Source organism: Crinia signifera, chromosome 1, assembly GCF_055691185.1.
Source record: "Crinia signifera chromosome 1, ASM5569118v1, whole genome shotgun sequence".
Classification (NCBI taxonomy): domain Eukaryota; kingdom Metazoa; phylum Chordata; class Amphibia; order Anura; family Myobatrachidae; genus Crinia; species Crinia signifera.
The window spans coordinates 355228406-355247512 of NC_139217.1; the positions used below are offsets into that span (position 1 = coordinate 355228406).

The 19107-nt window shown below is 43.8% G+C and overlaps 1 protein-coding gene across 2 annotated transcripts; it reads right to left on the reverse strand.

Moving 5' to 3' along the window:
- Nucleotides 1-236: 236 nt before the first annotated feature.
- Nucleotides 237-12680, reverse strand: C1H22orf15 (chromosome 1 C22orf15 homolog). Of its 2 annotated transcripts, XM_083158406.1 has the most exons (7): nucleotides 12559-12680; nucleotides 12341-12446; nucleotides 10624-10715; nucleotides 9593-9679; nucleotides 8729-8851; nucleotides 6341-6415; nucleotides 237-1830 (listed from the first exon to the last, which is right to left on the reverse strand). In XM_083158406.1, exons 2-7 carry the CDS (start codon nucleotides 12358-12360, stop codon nucleotides 1697-1699), a joined length of 531 nt encoding a protein of 176 aa, XP_083014532.1. In that variant the 5' UTR covers nucleotides 12361-12446; nucleotides 12559-12680; the 3' UTR covers nucleotides 237-1696. The 2 variants fall into 2 exon arrangements, with proteins under 2 accessions (XP_083014532.1, XP_083014533.1); XM_083158407.1 differs by lacking the exon at nucleotides 6341-6415.
- Nucleotides 12681-19107: the final 6427 nt, after the last annotated feature.

The window sequence follows — 19107 nt, forward strand, 5'->3', positions numbered from 1 at the left end:
TGACACGCTGCTGCCGCTGTCGCTTGATCCCCAGTGTCAGGGATCTGACTCCGGTGGTTGAGTTTCGCCCCAAAGGTGGGTGTATCGCCTCTCCGCTTCCTTAGCCACAATCTGGGAAAGGTATGGGGGTGACCAGGGCTGCCGTGGGCTTCGATGGCTGTGGATTTCGCACCCACTTCTTTGGAGCTCCTAAAAAGCGGCCGCCATGGCGCCCCGCCCACCGGAAGTCCCATCACAATACATTCTACACAATACATCCTATATAATCAAAGGCTAACACTGCTCCTCACCTCTATGGAGGGAATTTAAGTGTTTTGCACACCAGCATCCACTAGATGGCATTCGCCTGAAAAATTAAAGAGCTCACAGCAAATATTAATGTTGTGGTGTTCGGTCATTATGACCGGCAGGTAACTAGTTTTTTTTAATAATGTCCATTTAAATAGACAAGGGGTCATAAAGGGTTAAAAGGGTCACTGAAACTAAACTACTTTTTGATCACACCATAAAGTGGATCCTCTAAAAACATATAGGTATAGCAAAATCCTTATAGGGTAACATTGTGTGTAATGTTATCTACTGTATCTTGTGAAAGAGGATACATTTGACCAATGTAATTGTAGCAGGTGTTTCCTAAACCACCTTGAATTTCTTACTACAAGTCATAGGCAAACGCAGAGGAGGGTTCTGGTTTCCCAGAAACCCCCCTCCTCTTGGCAAGTGCCTTAAATGATGACCACAATATCACTGGTATATACTGCAATATGATCAATAGATCTGCCATCACATAATGCAGTGTAAGGTACAGAGCAGAGCTGCTGCACATGCCCAGTGTACCAGATTCTTCTACCACATTTACTGTATGTGTGGATCTGAGCCCTCAAACATCGCAATGGACCAGAGAGCAGCTGCCATGAGGAAGAGACAGGAGCTTTACCATAAAGTGGGAGATTGTAAACTCAGAAAGTGCAGTACTGGTTCTATTATGTTTGTGTATTTATTTATTATATGTTTAACCTTTTCCTGACCACAGGTTTTTGGGTTACATTTGGAAACCCCCTCTAAAAATCCTGCGTTTGCCACTGCAAGTATCTTCATGTCTGAGTAGTTTCCTAAACATTAGCCAATATAATTGTGAATTCTTTTATTTTCTGCAAAGCAAGTTTATAGTTTAGAATTTAATAGTGCTTTAAAGGACCATAGCACTATAACACGATACTTTATTATTTATCAGTACAACAACACTACAAAATACAGTAGTTTGGGGCAGTTGTTCCAAACCCTGTAATGGTCAGTGCAGCATTGATGAGATGTCCAAGCAGTTATATTTTCTATAAACCTAAAGTAGCTTTTGCCAGACAGATGTTGGGTGCACCGTGGACACACGCACCTGGCGCATGCACATGCAGAAAACATTGAGCTCGCATGCAAACGGACTTACATAAGGTCCAATGTCCTTATTATTTAGTGTGTACAGGGCTTTACTTAATAAAGGAACATCAATGTATACAAAGCATTTGTTTTAAAATGTGTCCCATAATCTGAATTTTTATGTTCTCTCCCTAAGTAGGCAGGAATAAACGTTATAGATGACAATGACATACAGTATGATTGTAAGAAATACTAGATACTCTGCAATGCACTAATTCCTTCTTTCCTAAATTTCCGGGTGCCACAGTTACCCCCAAAAGGTCCTTCAGGCCAATCGGCTCTTTTGCTGAGAAACCATCCTGGTTTTTGTTGGAGAAGCAGAAGGGGTTTCTTTCAAGGCTTTGGCTTTCTTGCGCAACTTGTCCCGCACATGGGGATTGGACAATTTCTGCAAGCGTTCTGCAAGAGAAACAGCCTTTGGATATCTTGATGTCTAGGTGCTATTTACTTACTATTGGAGAACAATATAAAAATGAGTGAAACAAAACAGGTAGATAAGTGGCCAGTTTGATAATGAATGTCCTATAATTTCTACTGTATTTAGATTCCAATTAAAATACAATCACCATTTAGCTCCTATATTTTTACTGCAAGTTAAACCTTGGCAATAAATGTTAATGTTGTTCAGTGGTCAATTTAAATCTAAATGGCAAATGTACTAAGCCTTGGTGAGAGACAAACTACCAACCAATCAGCTAATAACGTCCTTTATAAAAAAAACACTTGTAACAGGCTTTTAGAAGCTGATTGGCTGGTACTCTGGGGTTATTCTAGTCCATTCTTTCTGACAAAATCCTTCTTAGATGGACAAAACCATGTGCACTGCGGGTGGGGCAGATGTAACTTGTGCAGAGAGAATTAGATTTGGGTGGGGTTTTTCTTCAAAGTGAGATCTATATTGCAGTGTAAAATCATGCAGTCAGTATTTTCCCTGCACAGAAACAAAATAACTCACCCAAATCTAATTCTTTCTGCACATGTTACATCTGCCCCCCTGCAGTGCACATGGGCCCTTATTCTGATCGGTGCGGCCGGAGCCGCATATGCGGCTCTGACCGCACCAGGCGAATCCCCGCCTTCCATACGGATCGCCACGGCCGTCCGTACGCGGACATGTGGCGATCCGCATGAATGTGTACGGGGATACGCCTCCTCCATGGTGGGAGCAGCCCCTGCATTCGATGGTCGCCGAACATCGAATGCAGGGCCGCACGCTCCACCAGGTCCCGCTACACAAGACCACACGGAGACTTGTCCGTGTGAAATCTTGTATGGGGGCGGGCAGCTGACATCCGGCGATGTCAGATGCCCGCCCTGTACCCACGCGTCATAGCCTCATTAGCATGCGTACGCCCCGCGTTTGCATGGGAACGCCCATGAAACGCGGGGCGTATGCATATGCAAATGAGGCTTCGTAGCCCCTCACGCCCCTATCCACCCCCTTTGCGGCGGACAAAATACGTGTACGGCGAATTCGGCTGCACATGCGCAGACCGAAAACATCGGCGGAACGGCCGCATGCGGCCGTTACCGCACGAAGCAGAATAAGGGCCATGGTTTTGTCCATCTAAGAAGGATTTTGTCAGAAAGAATGAACTAGAATAAACCCCTCTGTTATCTTTCTCTAAGGCTTAGTACATCTGCCTATAATAAATTTTGATGTGGGAATATAAACCCTAAAGTTGGGTACACACTTGAGGGATGGATTAGTTCTGACATCGTAACAAATCCTCCTCAGCCTGGAATGTCTGTACACACTTGCAAGATGTTAATGAATGACGGACCGATCACTGTTCTGTCCTTCATTAGGATGCTAGTGATATCTACACATCACACCTGACATTGCATGCCACCGCAGGAGCGGGCATATCGCCAGGACACACTGAGTGATGTAGGCAGCATGTCAATCCGATTCACCCTATCCAGCGGGCAGTGTGTACCCAGCTACACACCATGAAAAAATTGTGCTTGTTTTGTTTTTACCCCAGCATTTTACATTCTTGTTCTGGAGACAATGTATAGGTAGACATGCACAAAGTTGACATTGACAAAAGGTTGACACAAGCGAAAGGTTGACATGAAATGGTCAACATGGGTTTTCAAGAGTTTTACATGTATTTGTACTTTTGCATACAGGTACTTTACCATCCATATGGACTCCTATTACAAATGGTAAAGTGTCCGGAAGCATAGCAAGCAAAGCGGTACACTATTGGGGGTACACGTGCTCAGATGTCCATGTTGGCAAAAAAAAGTTGAAATGTTGCTTGTGTTGACCATGTGCATGTTGAATTAATAGCTGTTGACCTTGACATTGCTGTAAGTTGACCTTCACATTACAGCAGTAATGTCAAATAAAGGCATTTATTAAGGCTTCTTTTGTACTATGGGCACAATTCATTACTGCTCTCTAAGCAGCGGTCGTTCGCTACTTAGTCTAAAAAAGTCTAAACTGACTTTGATATCAATCGGTGCCCCCGGCAGGTATTGGCCCACCTGCTCCCCCAGCGGAACGGCCAGCGTTTTCATGGGGACACCCATAAAACGCTGCTTCCCCTGCTCCGGGCCAGTGTCCGCCCCTATCCTCCTCCCTCCCCTACCTGTGCGACCAGTGAGTGTGATACTGGTAGAATTCATTTGCACAGGGGGAATTCAGCCCCATTCGATCACTATTAAATCACCAGCTATGTGCATTGTTTTTGATATGTGTAAAGCGCCTTGAATCCTGTTAGACAAAGAGGCAGAGCACTACATAAATAAAATTATTATTATAATAAGGCTGGTTTAGGACAACTATTATTATTAGGCTAGCTTAGGACAATTATTATTATTATTATTATAAGTCTAGCTTAGGACACTGATTTGATTATTATAATAAGGCTAGATTAGGACAATTATTATAGTTAAGATGCCCATACACGGTGCAATGGGGCAGTGCGATGAGATGAGCGATCCCGTGCATATCCCATCGCACAGCACATAAAGTCTGTGCTGCCCGTGCTTTTAGTACTAGATTGCATCATATCTAGTACAGAAAGCACGGTGCTGTAGCACATTGTATGCTTTTTGTACTAGTTGCTATGCAATCTAGTACTAAAATCACGGAGTTCATCGCACTGTGTATGGGCACCTTAAGGCTATTTCAGGACAATTATTATTATTATTAGGCTAGCTTAGGACAATTATTATTATTATTATTATTATTATTATAAGGCTAGCTTAGGACAATTATTATTATAACACTATCTTAGGACAATTATTATTATTATGAAGCTAGCTTAGGACAATTATTATTATAATAAGGCTAGCTTAGGAAATTTTTTATTATAATAAGGCTAGCTTAGGGCAATTATTATTATTATTATTATAAGGCTAGCTTAGGACAATTATTATTATTATTATTATTATTATTATTATTATTATTATTATTAGAAGGCTAGCTTAGGACAATTATTATTATAATAAGGCTAGCTTAGGACAATTATTATTATAAGGCAAGCTTAGGATTATTATTATTATTATTATTATTATTATTATTATAAAGCTAGCTTAGGACAATTATTATTATTATTATAAAGCTAGCTTAGGACAATGCATTTTTTGTTTCAAAAGCTATGTTAATTTGCACAATTTTCAACAATGTTACAGATGACAAACAATTTTATCATTCAAACTAATTTTTATAATTGTTGCCTAATGTGTCAAAACACATAAACATAATCACAAACATATATATATATATATATATATATATAGTGTATATATATATATATATATATTTAATGAACAATCATGCATTCAATCTATCAGACCCTTTATACATGTCAGAGATCCAAAGCTTGCTACTCTTAGGGGTTTATTCTGCTCGCTACGGTGGGACCGTATACGGGCAGATTGTTTTTTTTTTTCATCTGCGCATGCGTAGCTTTTGCAATGCGCATGTGCGGCGACCGCACACCGCTCACGGACGGGTCTCTCTGTGCGAAAAAACCTGTCTGCAAGAGTACGTCATTGTGGGCGGCATGTGGGCGTTTTTATGGGAGCGGCCGGAATAATGAGGAAAACTGGGCGTAAACATGGGCGTACACGGGGGTGTGCACACAAAATGTACGGTGCCACAACCGCCTCGATCGGCAAACGCACAGTGCATTTTGGCCCAAAAACAGGCGGAGGCCAAAGATAGCTCCAGACCACCCCTAGAGATACCGTATTAGAGCGGACGCCTGGGTCTGCTAATTAATGCTGATTACTACACCTGAATGTAATCAGCAATGCTGCAGCCTATTAAGTGAAGACCATGATTTCACTACCTGAAAGCCACACACAGTCCTCAAACACATTGGAAGCATATCTTTCTACACTTCTCTACATGTAAAGGTTGGTTTAATTTTAGGTAAGATTCATTCTAAGACCTGCTTACATATGTCAAGGTAGTTATTTTATAACCATCTACACCCATTCAGAAAGTGTTTTGGTATACTTTAAAAAGCAGGACACTGAATTCACAGAAGTTGACATGTGTCAACTTTTTCACTGTAACACAAACATAATAGTTTTTTAGATGGAAAAAGACACATAAACCACATCTAAGAGCAACAAGGATGTATTTGGACTCAATTTCTACTTGCACTGTGGCGTGCGCTCAGTTATACAGAAGGTGTCGGTGTGAAAACGGACAACATCCGTCCGTACACGATGGCGTACGCTCCGATGTACGCCAGGTATCGGTGGCTAAGAGGGAGATCCGTCCGTACACGGTGGCGTACGCTCAAGTGTATGCCACTCCCCATTGTCTGTGTTTGTGACCGTCCGTGTGCGGCTGTTCTGCGAGCGTACGGTGAAACGGGCCGTACGTACGTTTCACCGACCTAACCAGAATAAGGCCCTTAATCACACTAGCTAGCCTCACCTGCTAATTCTGGGTGACGCTTCCCCAGGTTTTCCAGCATGGACTCGTATCGGGCCGGCTCTGACGCATCACTCCCTACAAATATCAGAGCAGGTCAGAAACTGAATGTCTATATTTCAGTGATTGATCAGAACCTCTCAGCAGGATGGCAAGGAATGCAAAAACCCTATACAATAGTACTTTCATTTGTATGAGATATACTATATGTATTTATGCCCCATGTGATTTAGGGTGTACCTGTAATTAGACAAACTGTAGAAATTGTAATCCAAATTATTAATTTTAAGAATTTTGGAACTAGTTATGTTTAAAATTACATTTGCCTGTTGGATTTGATGGTGTAAGTAGCTTTGCTAATGTTTTCTTTTAATCCAATATGATAATGAAATCACTAGGGGTTTATAATTTATCACAGAGATTCCCAAAGTCCGCCATTACAGTACAGGTGTTAAGGATATCCATGCTTTATCACAGGTGACTTCACTTGCAAATCATAACATGTGAATTGTCATTTGTATGCGCCACTGATGCAAGGTATGTATGTCATGCCATCTTGTACCAAGCTTGAAGCTGCACTGTATCCACAAAAAATGATTAGTATACGAGAGAATACATGGGCAATACAGTGATTCTGATTGGTACCTCAGTCAATTTGATTCAATTGCTGGACTAAGCATGAATATCCTTTAAAACCTGCAATGCAATGGTAGCATTTGGGAAGCTAATTTAGAAAATAGTGTGAAAAGTAAAGGTTAACATTTAAGTTCAAAAACCCCGCTTCCAGTGTAGGCTGTATTTACCAAACAGCTCAAATATACCATTCCACAAGTGCAGGGAAATTACTTAAGGTACAAATATACTAGTCCGATTTGGGCCGATTTCACCAGATCTGACAAGAAATCATCCAAAATCGGATGTGTTTGATGTCCCCCTCGGGTCCGATTTGCGCTCCTGTGCAAATTAGACCTAAGCCAGAGGTCAGACCTGCTGCCCATCCGACTTGGCCCACCTCCCAGCGGTGGGGAACGAGGTCACATGCTATATATCGCATGTGAAAGGACCACAAGGCTAAAGGGGTGCCGGATGGCCATACACTGCTGCAATTGATGGCAGTAGTGTATGGCCGCCTTTATACAATCCTAAAGATTGGTTAATGGATGAGACGCGATATTAAAATTGTACACTCATCCTGGGAAAAGCCTCAAATCGGGTCCATCGCATGCCATCGCATACCTTAATTAGTGGTATGCGATGCGACGTTTCTGAAATGCTTGGTACATGCAGTATAAGATATTTTAAAGTTTTCTATATTCTTTAATATTTGCATACAGTACAACCCAGGTTCTCAAACTTATGCCTTAGGACCAGAGGCATATGTAGGGTTTTGGAGCCATCAGCAAGGAGACAAACAGTAAATAACTGAAATCGCTCACGAAAAGGAGACGTGGCTAGCCAAGGAGGGGATGTGGTTTCAAGCTCAGGTAAAGGTGACCGGAAGAGGGTGATGCCAGGGACAGACTGACAGAGACAAGTAGTGGGTGACACCAGGGAGAAGGTGACAGCAGTGGCTGACAGGGAAAGGTTGTCAGCTGTGGGTGACAAAGAAGGAGATGCCAAGGGAAAGGGTGATCGCAGTGGTTTACAGAGAGAGGGTGATGCCATGGAGAGGGTGAAAACAGTGTGACAGCAGTGGAACACAAATGTACAATATTACAATGAGCCCAGAACTGCAGCAGTGCATGCATGGTGGATCCTCCTTCTATTTAAGTCTGGGGACTGTCATAAGATGGACGGTCAGGTTGCAAGCTCAGCCTCAACTGCTCTGCATAACTGGTGGGGATATACACACCACGGTGTGTATGGTAGTGTCCCCTATAATGGTTTTGCCATGGCTCCCAGAGCACAAGCTAGCCACGCCCTTATTACACCACTGCTCAGGTCCCCAAACAGGTTTACCAGGTCTCCTCACAGAATCCCAAGTGAAATAATTAGCTACACATGTGGGTCTTTTAAAATGGGTCAGTGAGTAAAGTGTACACCTGCTAGGTGACCTGGAAAATGTGATGTTTGGGGTCTCAATGATGTTTTTGAGAACCATGGGGATATCATAATGAAAATCTTGGCAATGGGACCCAAGTCTAAACACAAAATGCATTTATGTTTCATATTTACCCCATACACAGCCTGGATGTAATTGTGCACTATATTATCAACAATTTTGTACATTAATCAATGTTTGTGTATACGCATAGCCTGTATATATATATTCATACAACAATTTTAATAATTTTATGCATGATCAAAAGTTAATCACTATCCAAGTTGCGCTCAAAATATTTTGGATTTTAGATATGGAAAAATCAACGTGTACAACAAATTGCAACTTACGGATGATTTTGACCAGAACATAACTCTGTCGTTCCTTCAGATAGTTTGTAGCAATGTCTTGGGACCCCTCCAGATCGCTGAGATTTACAAGGTTTCCTGACTCATCCAAGAGATCAATGGGAACTACAAGGAACAGATGCTTAGACTGTTGGAATATATATATATATCATATTGGATATAGGTAGCTAATGCTGTATTAGGGACATGTAGGATGTAGCCATCACATAGACGATGATCAATATATATATGGAGATGGATCACACCGGATATAGGCATTCAGTATATCATTTTAACCAGAATAAACTGCCTTTCCAGGATAATCCCATTATTTAGCGAATAAGATAATAATAAAAATACAATTAAACACAAATGTAAATTATGATTATTCAGGTAGAATATTCAGGGCATGAGTTCTTCCGTTTCACAGTGCTGAAATAGTGTGAATGGAGGGATATAATGCAGTTTGCCTTCATAGTAGTATAGTACCTGGCATCCTGTATGAAGCTCAGGCATACAATCTTATAGGGAGCATTCTGCTCTTTATTTTACTCCAGTCTTAATAGAAAAACACCAATTTGTACATGCCCTAAATGTAGCTTGGAACAACCATCACAACTTGTTGCTGACATGCTGAGTTATTGGGGATATAAATGTATTTAACTTGTGACCCTCAAATGTGAATTTATAGTATTCTTGATTCAATTGTAAAAACATCACATACGTGATAGATATGAAATAGCATAAATGACGCTAATAGTAGAATGAAGCACTGTGGTCCTGAGATATTGGCCAAACACCCTTAGGCGCACCTAAACACACCAGAGCTAAAGGTCAGAGCCAAAACATTCAAGATGGATCACTCACCATCATGTCCGCACTGACATTTTTCCCTCAGGCTCTCTGTTAGGTTGACCACCTTGCAGTTTGGATTCAATATAATCTGATGATCAGCTACAGAAATGGTTTAAAAAGCACAGTTACATGACTACAGGGGAAGAGCTGCATCACAAGTTCTCCAATATTTTACAACAACAAAATAAGCAATTATTTTACGAAAAAGAAGAAGAAGGTTGACAGTCAAAAGGTTGGCATGGGTCTTTTACAGTTTTATTGTTGCGAATGTCCATGTCTAAAATGCATCTAGATGTCTATACGCCCTAGACAGAGCTGCCTAGTGGTGGCTCTGACCCTGCCCCTCGCCATGCTCCAGGCATGGTGCCTCGCTATGCACGGCACACTATTCTATTCTCCCTCCATGCCCTACTGGATGTCAACCTAATGCTCGTCAACCTTTTGACAATGTTAACCTTAGTCATGTCGACCTTTTCAGCTTTCGACCTAAGGCCTGTCGGCCTTTAGTGGTTGACCCAATATATATCGACCTTAATAGTGTCGACCTAATGAGCAACTGTCCTGAAAACCGGGACGTTCCCGCGGGAAGCAGAACTGTTGGGAGGATGCTGAATGCCGGCATCCTGTATTGTATTTCTTATTATAAAGACCGCCGTTGTAGTGTTACAAAATGTACATCTATTTAAGTAAGTTGGAGCTTCACTTTAGCTTCAGGCAACAAAATGATTTGGGCAATGACATTTATTTTGTGGACAAATGACATTTAGTGGCATATAGTGTAAGCATACAGTATGTGCAGGTTTCTGAATGGAGCAAAGTATGCTCACCCAGAATGTGCTATAAAGGGAACACTGTGCGTAAAATTCAGTAGATACAAAATATGAGATATAAAAGTTAGCCGGCAAATAACAATCTCCATAGGACTATACCTGTAATACCTAATAACTGTACTGTACATAATGCATTTAGCTTTTACAGTACATGGAACTGAAGCGGACCATTGACACAAACTCATATTATAATGTCTGTAGCATCCTACTTACCTCCAAACTCCACAGTGATAAACATCTTATAACTGTCAGGTCTGACAATTGGCAGCCTCAGAAACCTCCAGCTGATGGCATATATGAAATCTCTGGAAAGAAAACCAAACGTGTTGCTGAAGTTTAAACTTTTCAGGAGAGTGCGAGAGCCTCAGACTTGCTGTTAGTGATGCAATCAGTGCTGTTGTCTGGTCTGTACAGACTCAGGCCTTTGTCATGGTATCTAGGAGGCAACAAAAGCTTGCGAATAGAAGCATATAATTATCCCCTATGGGGTTTACACAAAAGTGGGAGGAAGAGACTTTACTTCTCTCTGTCATTAAGTTCTCCACCAACAGACGTCCCAGAAAAGGAATGTATAACTAACATGACATCCATGTTACTCTGCTATGGAAATCTAATACCAACCAAGGGGTGTATTTACCATACCAAGCTTACAGTATGTCAGTATGGTATATGACTCAACATATTGGTTCCTGCTAGGTGTTTACCCACAATTTGATTATTATTATTATTATTCTGCAAGCAGGCTTAGGTTCTACTATGCATCAGTCCCACAGGCTTTATTCTCCCAGCATTCTGACCATTTTCTCAACCTGATTTATGCTGGTGGATTTGAAATGAGACGTTATACCAGGGTTGCCGACTTTCTTATTCTCCTCTCCGGGAGAAGCCCGGAGAGGAGAGTTTCAGTAGCCACTCAGGGGGTGGGGCTTAAGCGTGACATCACTAAGCCCCGCCCCCATGCTGGTAAACTAGGGAATTCAGGTATCTCTGTGGAGGGGGCGGGGCTAAAATTACGCGATTGTGTCATTTTAGCTCCGCCCCCTCCTCTGAGACCCGACGATTGCGGCATTTTAATGCCGCAATCCGGGGGTCAGCGGGGTCCCCCCTGAATCCGGGAGGGTTGCCCACCCTTCCGGGGGGCCGGGAGGGCGACCCGATTTTCGGGAGACTCCCGGAAATTCCAGGAGGGTCGGCAAGCCTGGTTATACAGATTTGCATAGTATAGCAAAAGAACAGTAAGGACATTATACAGCTGGAAAATGTCTAGAAAAGGGCGACCAAACTGAAGAAGGGATAGAGTTGTTAACCTATGATGAAAGAATAACCAAACTAGGAATGTTTACACTATAGAGTATGTACTGTGCAAATATATCAGGGGCAATATAATGGACTATCAGATACCCTCTTTGCTTTGAGGGCAGAGACTGCGGTTAGACTGGAGGAATATAGATTCCGTACCATTAGGAGGAAAGGCTTCTTTAAGGTTAGGGCAGTAAGGGTATGGAACTCCCTTCTGGAGGAGGTAGTATGGGCAGACACGTTAAATACATTTAAAATAATGTTGGACAAACATTTACTGGAAAAAAACATTCAGGGGTACAGCCCATAATCAGGATTTAGCTCAAAGCTACAATAGGTATATTATATTACTGGGGGTTATAACAGCTAGGCCAGGGATGGCCAACCAATCAGAGGCAATGAGTCAAGAGATATGTTATGGTAAGACAAAGAGCCGATACCATGCAGAAAATGAGCATGGCCTAGCTCCCAGATGGTCACGCCCCATTTTTAAATGGGCTTTGTCCTCGCTGGCACAAAACCATGCCCTATTTTTGTGTTCATGCCTTTGGAATGACGTTTCTGTGTCAAACTTTACTGATCAGTTAGACAAACAATTTCCGTAATCTTTTAATATAAAAACTTGATTTACCTTTTTGACTTTCCTTTCATTTTTTTGACAATCCTTGATGATTTTTTTTTTTAAATTTGGGCTTGTATGCAAAGTTACTGACAGTAATTCTCTCACATGTGTGTGTCTGTAAAAAAACACATAGATGTTTTGAGTTCACTTATTTCAGTGTTGACAAAAATGACCACACAGACGTATGTAGACAGCCACCACACCCGCTCTGCTCTTCAGCCGCAGACCTGCTCTGATGTCCTCTCGCAGCACCCGCTCTGCTATCCAGCTGCCACACCTAGCCTCTCACCCAATCACAGTCTCTGTTCCTGCTTCCTGTTGCTGGATACAGCATGCTCTTCCTACAATGTGAAGTTATGACATCACGTCAAGCACACAGCAGAGTAGCGCACAGTCAGATGAGGCATTCAGCAATGACGCAGGTGCGGGAGCCATATCTTATTCAGCAAAGAGCCACATGCGGCTCAAGAGCCACAGGTTGGCCACCCCTGAGCTAGGCCATACACCATAGTTAGATCTGCAAAATAGGTTGAACTTGATGGACAAACTGTATGTCTTTTTTTCAACCTCAACTACTATGTTACTATGTAACAGCAACCACACTCTGGGGTTTAATTACTAGGATAGGAGTTCTATTGAAGCTAGGATGTTGCTATGGGCAACCAGATTCTATTATCTTCTAGAAGGTGCTACATAAATAAGAAGTAGATTTTGACAGTGCAACAACTTCTGATAGCAGCCCTACTTCCAGCACACAGCATTGTATTGAAAGTTATTCTTCGGATTATGCTTTTGCAGGACTTTTCCCCAATTATGCAACAAAACTGCTCTGTAGACCAGGGATTTTCAACCTTTTTCAGCTCGCGGCATAGCAAACAAGATTTATAAATTGCAGACACACCATCAAACCCCCACGTGGAAAAACATATTGGCCTTCACAAGAAAAAACACTGGTCCCCACAGGTAATAAAAATAGAATACATTTGTCTCTCATGAAAACAAATATCACATTGGTCCCCACTTAAAAAAAATACCTTGACTCCCATAAAACACAAAAAGAAAACACAGTACAGTCTGTGCCGGGATCATCTTCTTGCAGAACACAGGATAGATCCTATGCCAGTTGTTATCAGTGTGTGGTGTTACAGGGGTGTAAAGTTAAAAATGCCATCATGTGAACACCATACGAGTCATTGCCTAGCCGCCACTATGTTCTCATAGGGAGCTAGGGAGGACACTATAACAGCAGGATACCCGAGCATCTCCTCACCTAGATTTCTGTGAATCATCTTCTCTAAATCCAATTCATGAGCTATGGAGTCTCTGGGCAGCTACTTTAGCAACAAGCCTTTGAACCGAGACACCAGGGCTGACACCATTGATGTGAGAGACTGAGCATCAACAGCTGCCACCAACCAATGGAGGAGGGTCTAGCAACGAGATCTGGACCCACTGATGTGGGGGTCTCCAGAGGAATATATTCCACAAGGTAACAGTCACCTGTCTTGGGCCCAGCAGGTTCCAAGGGACCCCAAAGAGATACCCTGGCCATCTAAAATGCTCCTAGAGGAGCATTGCGCAACTGCTGCGTGATGTCATGACATCACATGGTCCTGCCCACACTCCCAAAGTCCCTTTGATAGGACAAAAAAAATATTTGGGCACACAAAATGGTTTCATCAACGGGGGGGGGGGGGGGGGGGGGGGTGTCTGGCGCTGAGTAGGCAGTCTGTTGGCTCTTCCGCTTCTGTTTTGCCATGTGGATGCCATTGCTGCCAACACGTGTATCTGACATTGGAGGTGGAATAGCCATGGCACAGAAGAAGGCGCAGGAGGCAGGTGGGAGACGTGGCAGCCACCACCGTCCACCAGCACAGTGTAGAGACGCCACGGCCAGCACCACATCCTGACTCCGGACCAAATTATTGAAGGGAGAAGCGGGTGGGAGCCGACGCTGCAGGCTGAGCCAGCCAGCACATAGTGTAATAAATACAACGCGGCCCACGCCAGCACCGCAGCGCATCCATTCCCACAAATTGTCAGAGGTATGTTATTATGTGCAGTGCAGTCACAGTCACTGCCAAGTGCCGGTGTCACTGACTGATAAACTAAATTGGATGCTGCCTGCCTTCTCCAGGCTGGAGAAACTTCGATTACTTTTTTATTTACAGATTACTTGAATTTACACTGTAAATAAAAATCTATGACTGATTTACACTGTGAATTATACCCGTTTACACCAAAATCCTGGATATGACCCGGTATATGTAACATGGTTCCAAGCCAGATTGGATCCTGGATTTGCTCCGTATACACTGCAGTGCCAACCCGCAGTGTAAACAGGGGCGGCGCTTGGAGATTACATCATCTACAAGCGCCAGGACTGCCGATAGCTGCGCCAGGCTGGGGACAAGCCAAGCACCAAGGTAAGCTGCTCCTAGCCCCCATCAGTGAGGTGAATGGATGCCGCACACAGGCATTTATTCACCTCCTCCTCGGCTCTGCTGCTGTTTGCACAGCGGAGGCTGTGTGCGCCCTCCACCCAACCCACATACTGACCACAGGACACTGCAGTCCGTAGATTGGACTTCCCCATTGCTGTAAACGGGAGCTGCACCGGATGACCCGGCATACTCGTTTACACTGCCCCCTCCCCCCACCCTGGTCCTCCCCGTGTTCCACCCTGGTCAGGAACAGGATAGGATTCGTGGGATAATTGACCCGTTTTTTTTTTCAGCTACCCCTTTTTACGCCGACGCTAACCTGGGTCCACGAGTCACAAACCCGGGTTTTTGCATCGGTGTAAAAGGGGTATAACTGTATGGGGTATAGGGGTATACTATAGGGGTATAACTGGCTGCCAGCCAGTACTGTAATTTACAGTGTAAATCTGCTTTTAATTTACAATGTAAATGAGCCATAGGTTTTTAGGGAAAAGTTGTCGTGGTGTTTTGTTTGGGGGGGGGGGGGACCAAATTACTGCCTTGCCACGTGCATCAGCAATCCTAGTTTTGGTCCTGGTTTATAATAAACAGCATCTTAAGTAACTTGCATTAACAAACACTAGATGGTGCTTTTGTACCAGTAAAAATAAAAACGTCTACAACGGCTTCATATGACCATTGCTACTGTATATTGTATTTTGGAATGGCATAGTTTTCAGTTTACTTTAAGTTCAGATTTAGTTTATCTCTTCATACGTGATTTTACCACTAACTCCCAATGACAACATACATATATTATGTTGGATAATGCAAGTATCAGACAACATATTTGAAATAGATACTGTCTTCAGATCATTATGCAATACTTGAAATTATACTGTAATGAACAGCAGGATAACGGGATGCAGTCACCATGTCAACAATCACAATGTCAACAGTAGTAATGTCAACATTTGCAGAATGTAAACGTATTCACAATATTGTCATTATATCAGATCTGTAACATGGCGCTAGTGCATCCTGCGCAGTTCATGCCCCCATACTGTCATAAACATCCACCCTAGGAGAAAGGGGGACTATGTAAAAACCGGACCCGGACAAGACCCCGGACCACCTGACCGGACCTAAAAATCTGCAGTCCGGAGCTTGTAGTGTCCGGTCCGGGGGTGTCCCGTCCTGGGGATGTCTTGTCCGGGGGATGTCTTGTCCGGGGGGATGCCTGTGATACCTTTCACCAGGGACATGGGGAAGGGGAGATTACAGCTTCCTTGTGTGGTCCGGACCGTTCCGGTTTTTGCTACATGCCCAGACCATACAGGGAGGCTTTATTCTCCCCCTCCTCCTCTCCCTGGTGACAGCTGTCATGTGAAGCCCCCCGGACAGGACACCCCAGGATGGGACACCCCCGGACCAGACACTACAAGCTCTGGACTGAAGATTTTGATGTCTGGTCCACAGAGGTGTAGCGAGAGCGGTGCTGAAGCGTGGCGAACACAGCGAGCCCCGCGAGGGGATGCGGAATACATGTGAAGTTATTTACGTCCGCTCGCTGCACTTTGGGCTTGGTGGCTTGCTGTGCTCGCCACACTATATAAAATCAACTCCACACCAACGTGGATAGTGGGGGTATGAAAAGGTTGGAGGACGCGTACCGCCGCCACTCGCCACGCTTCGGGTTGGCGTTAACAATGGGGGTGCATTTAACATGGTAATCACCCATCAGGGTGCCTGTACAATGAAAAATCAGGTATGATCGCGTCGCATTGCATGGCATTGTAATGGCATGCGATGCAACACAATATTAAAATTGTACAGTGAGCTCTTAAAACCCTCAAATTGGGTCCCATCGCATCCCATCGTATACCTTAATTATTGGCATACGATGGGACCCAATGGGCGCCATGATAATACACAAGTACCATTGGTGGTTATCACCCAGTATCAGTAAAGCATTGCATAATAATATGTTACTCATACTTTGCTAATTAATGGCTACCCTCTCTCACTTCTCGGGGACGAGTGGATGGGGAGGTGGGGAAAGGACTAGGTGCGTGCACGGGGGAGCGAGATGTGCCCACTTTCCTGGGTGGCCAGATGGGTCCCGTTCCCGTTCTGGGAGAGTAGGCAATTATGATGTTACTGCTCCAGCATTCCACTGAAAGAAACAAATATTAATATTTAGGAACCAATGTTCATGGTGGGCATTTTAACCACATCAGTGACAAAGGATTATTGTTTTGTACAGGTTTATTATTTGTGGAGAGTCCCATATTATTTTTATTCCATTTGCTTTTACATTTAAAGGTACTTGTGTATTAGCACGGCGCACGGCTACGCTACATTTTCAACGTAGGCTACGTTACGATGTCAGCGTAGCTGGCGCCGTGATAATACAGAAGGCAGCACTGGGAGCAGGGTGGTGTGGTTTATACTTACCCTCCTCCGGGCGGCGATCCCCGATGACTCCCCGGCAGCAGTGACAATTACTCCCCGGAGGCAGCGACGGTCACTCCCCGGCGGCAGCGTTCAGTCCCCCTCCTCCGGCACTGTACGTAATTCAGCGTAGTGCCGCTGGCGGTGCATCACATGGTTTCCCTGCTCCCCCAGCGGCACTACGCTAATTGCAAACAGTGTCTGTGGCGAGTTCCACAGCAGGGGGACTGAATGCGACTGCCGGGGAGTCACCGTGGATCCCAGCGTGAGTCAGCGGGGAACGACACGGTGCCCGGGCCGGAGGAGGGTAAGTATAGACCAGCCATTTTACCCCCACTATCGACATCATCAGCGAGCCCGAAGCATGGCGAGGGGACGCGTATCCACGTCCCCTCGCCACGCTTCGGGCTTGTTGCGCTCGCAACACTTTATAAAATAAACTCCACGCTGACTTGGATACTGGGGTTATGACGTGGATAGTGGGGATATTAAGCATTGTGTATTTTTAGGTCTCCAGGGCCACTTACGTAGTTTACGTAACCAGCATAGTGTTGTATTTGTATTCTGAATACATTTTAGAACATATGGTTGGGCACTAGGGGGATAGTTTGGGGTTAGTGTTAGAGAAACTGGTGTATTTATAATGGGTGCAGTGTGTCTGGTCCAGGTGGGTCCACAACACACATGCTGCACCCATTTCTTTGATACTTCCCCCATCGGCAGCAGAAAGTGCACAAATCATCTGTTGCACCATTTTTCTGGTATTTTCAGCATACGCAGCGTATTGGAGTCTGAGACCCTAGTGCTCAGACTCTACAGTGTTGATACCTATACTGGAAATGCAAAAGGATGATTTTTTGAAGAACAAAAAAACTGGAGTATGTCCCTATGTGGTGCACCAAAGGAGAAATACATAAAATAAAACTTGTATTTGATATTTTATAAAATTTTGCGAAATAAAAGGACACAGTACATATACACACATAAATACATTGACATGTAATTAAAAAGGATAATTAAATCCTCACGACGTGGAGCCCCCCTGCCCAATATAAGATTTAATGAACTTTATTTGTTTCTTATAATATGATGTTTTGATCTGTAACCTTGTGCTGGTTAATTTGTATATTACCAGTCTTATATCCTATACATTATTTTCCTTATATACGCGGCATTTAGGTGATAGTCACCTGAGATTGTGCTGCCTGAATGGCTGGAAATTACAGGATAGTGCAAGTGTTGTAATTGGCATTGGCAAGGTCAGGAGGCAAAAGGTATTGCTTATATATTGCCTGAAGGAATCAGCGTGTGTGTCACATTGGCTAAATACTTAGCTGTGGTCCCCACATATATTTCATTATGGTTCCCACTGGCCAGTAATATTTATAGAGCGTGCTAATGCTGTTTATATAGCCACAGAGTACCGGGGATGTGGCAGCCCGATCCATACGCTATTGTGCCGCCTAAGGATAGCACACTATACGGCAGCGTGGATGCCGTAGTAACAGCCGGCTAGCCGGGAGATAGACGGTCGCGGTGTAGACGTCATGCACCGCGCCTATCTGCCGGGCGAACTCGTATGTATGAGAGCCGCTTACTGGTGCCGCTGACGAAAAATACAGATCAAAATGCATTCAAAGTGGGGGGGGGGGGGGAGCAGGGGGTAAAGCCACGAAGTGTACGGTCGGCATACGCTTCGCCAAGGAGCTTCGTCAGGACCTGGGACACAATGCTCTGCTCCTGGACTTCCCTATTAATGTATGATTGCCATTACCTGTGTTGAACAGGTTCATTGATAAGAAAGGTGTGTCACCACAGGTGATGGTAATCATACATTAAGAGGGAAGTCCAGGAGCAGACCATTGTTTCCCTCATGGAGAGGGTCATGTTGGGAGGTAT

Coding starts and splice junctions, on each gene's coding strand:
- C1H22orf15 (XM_083158406.1), bottom strand. CDS start 12,360: ATGAAAGGAAAGTCAAAAAG. Junction 9,680..10,623: donor TATCACTGTGGAGTTTGGAG/GTAAGTAGGATG, acceptor CCATTTCTGTAG/CTGATCATCAGATTATATTG. Junction 6,416..8,728: donor TGTTCTGGTCAAAATCATCC/GTAAGTTGCAAT, acceptor TGATATTTGTAG/GGAGTGATGCGTCAGAGCCG.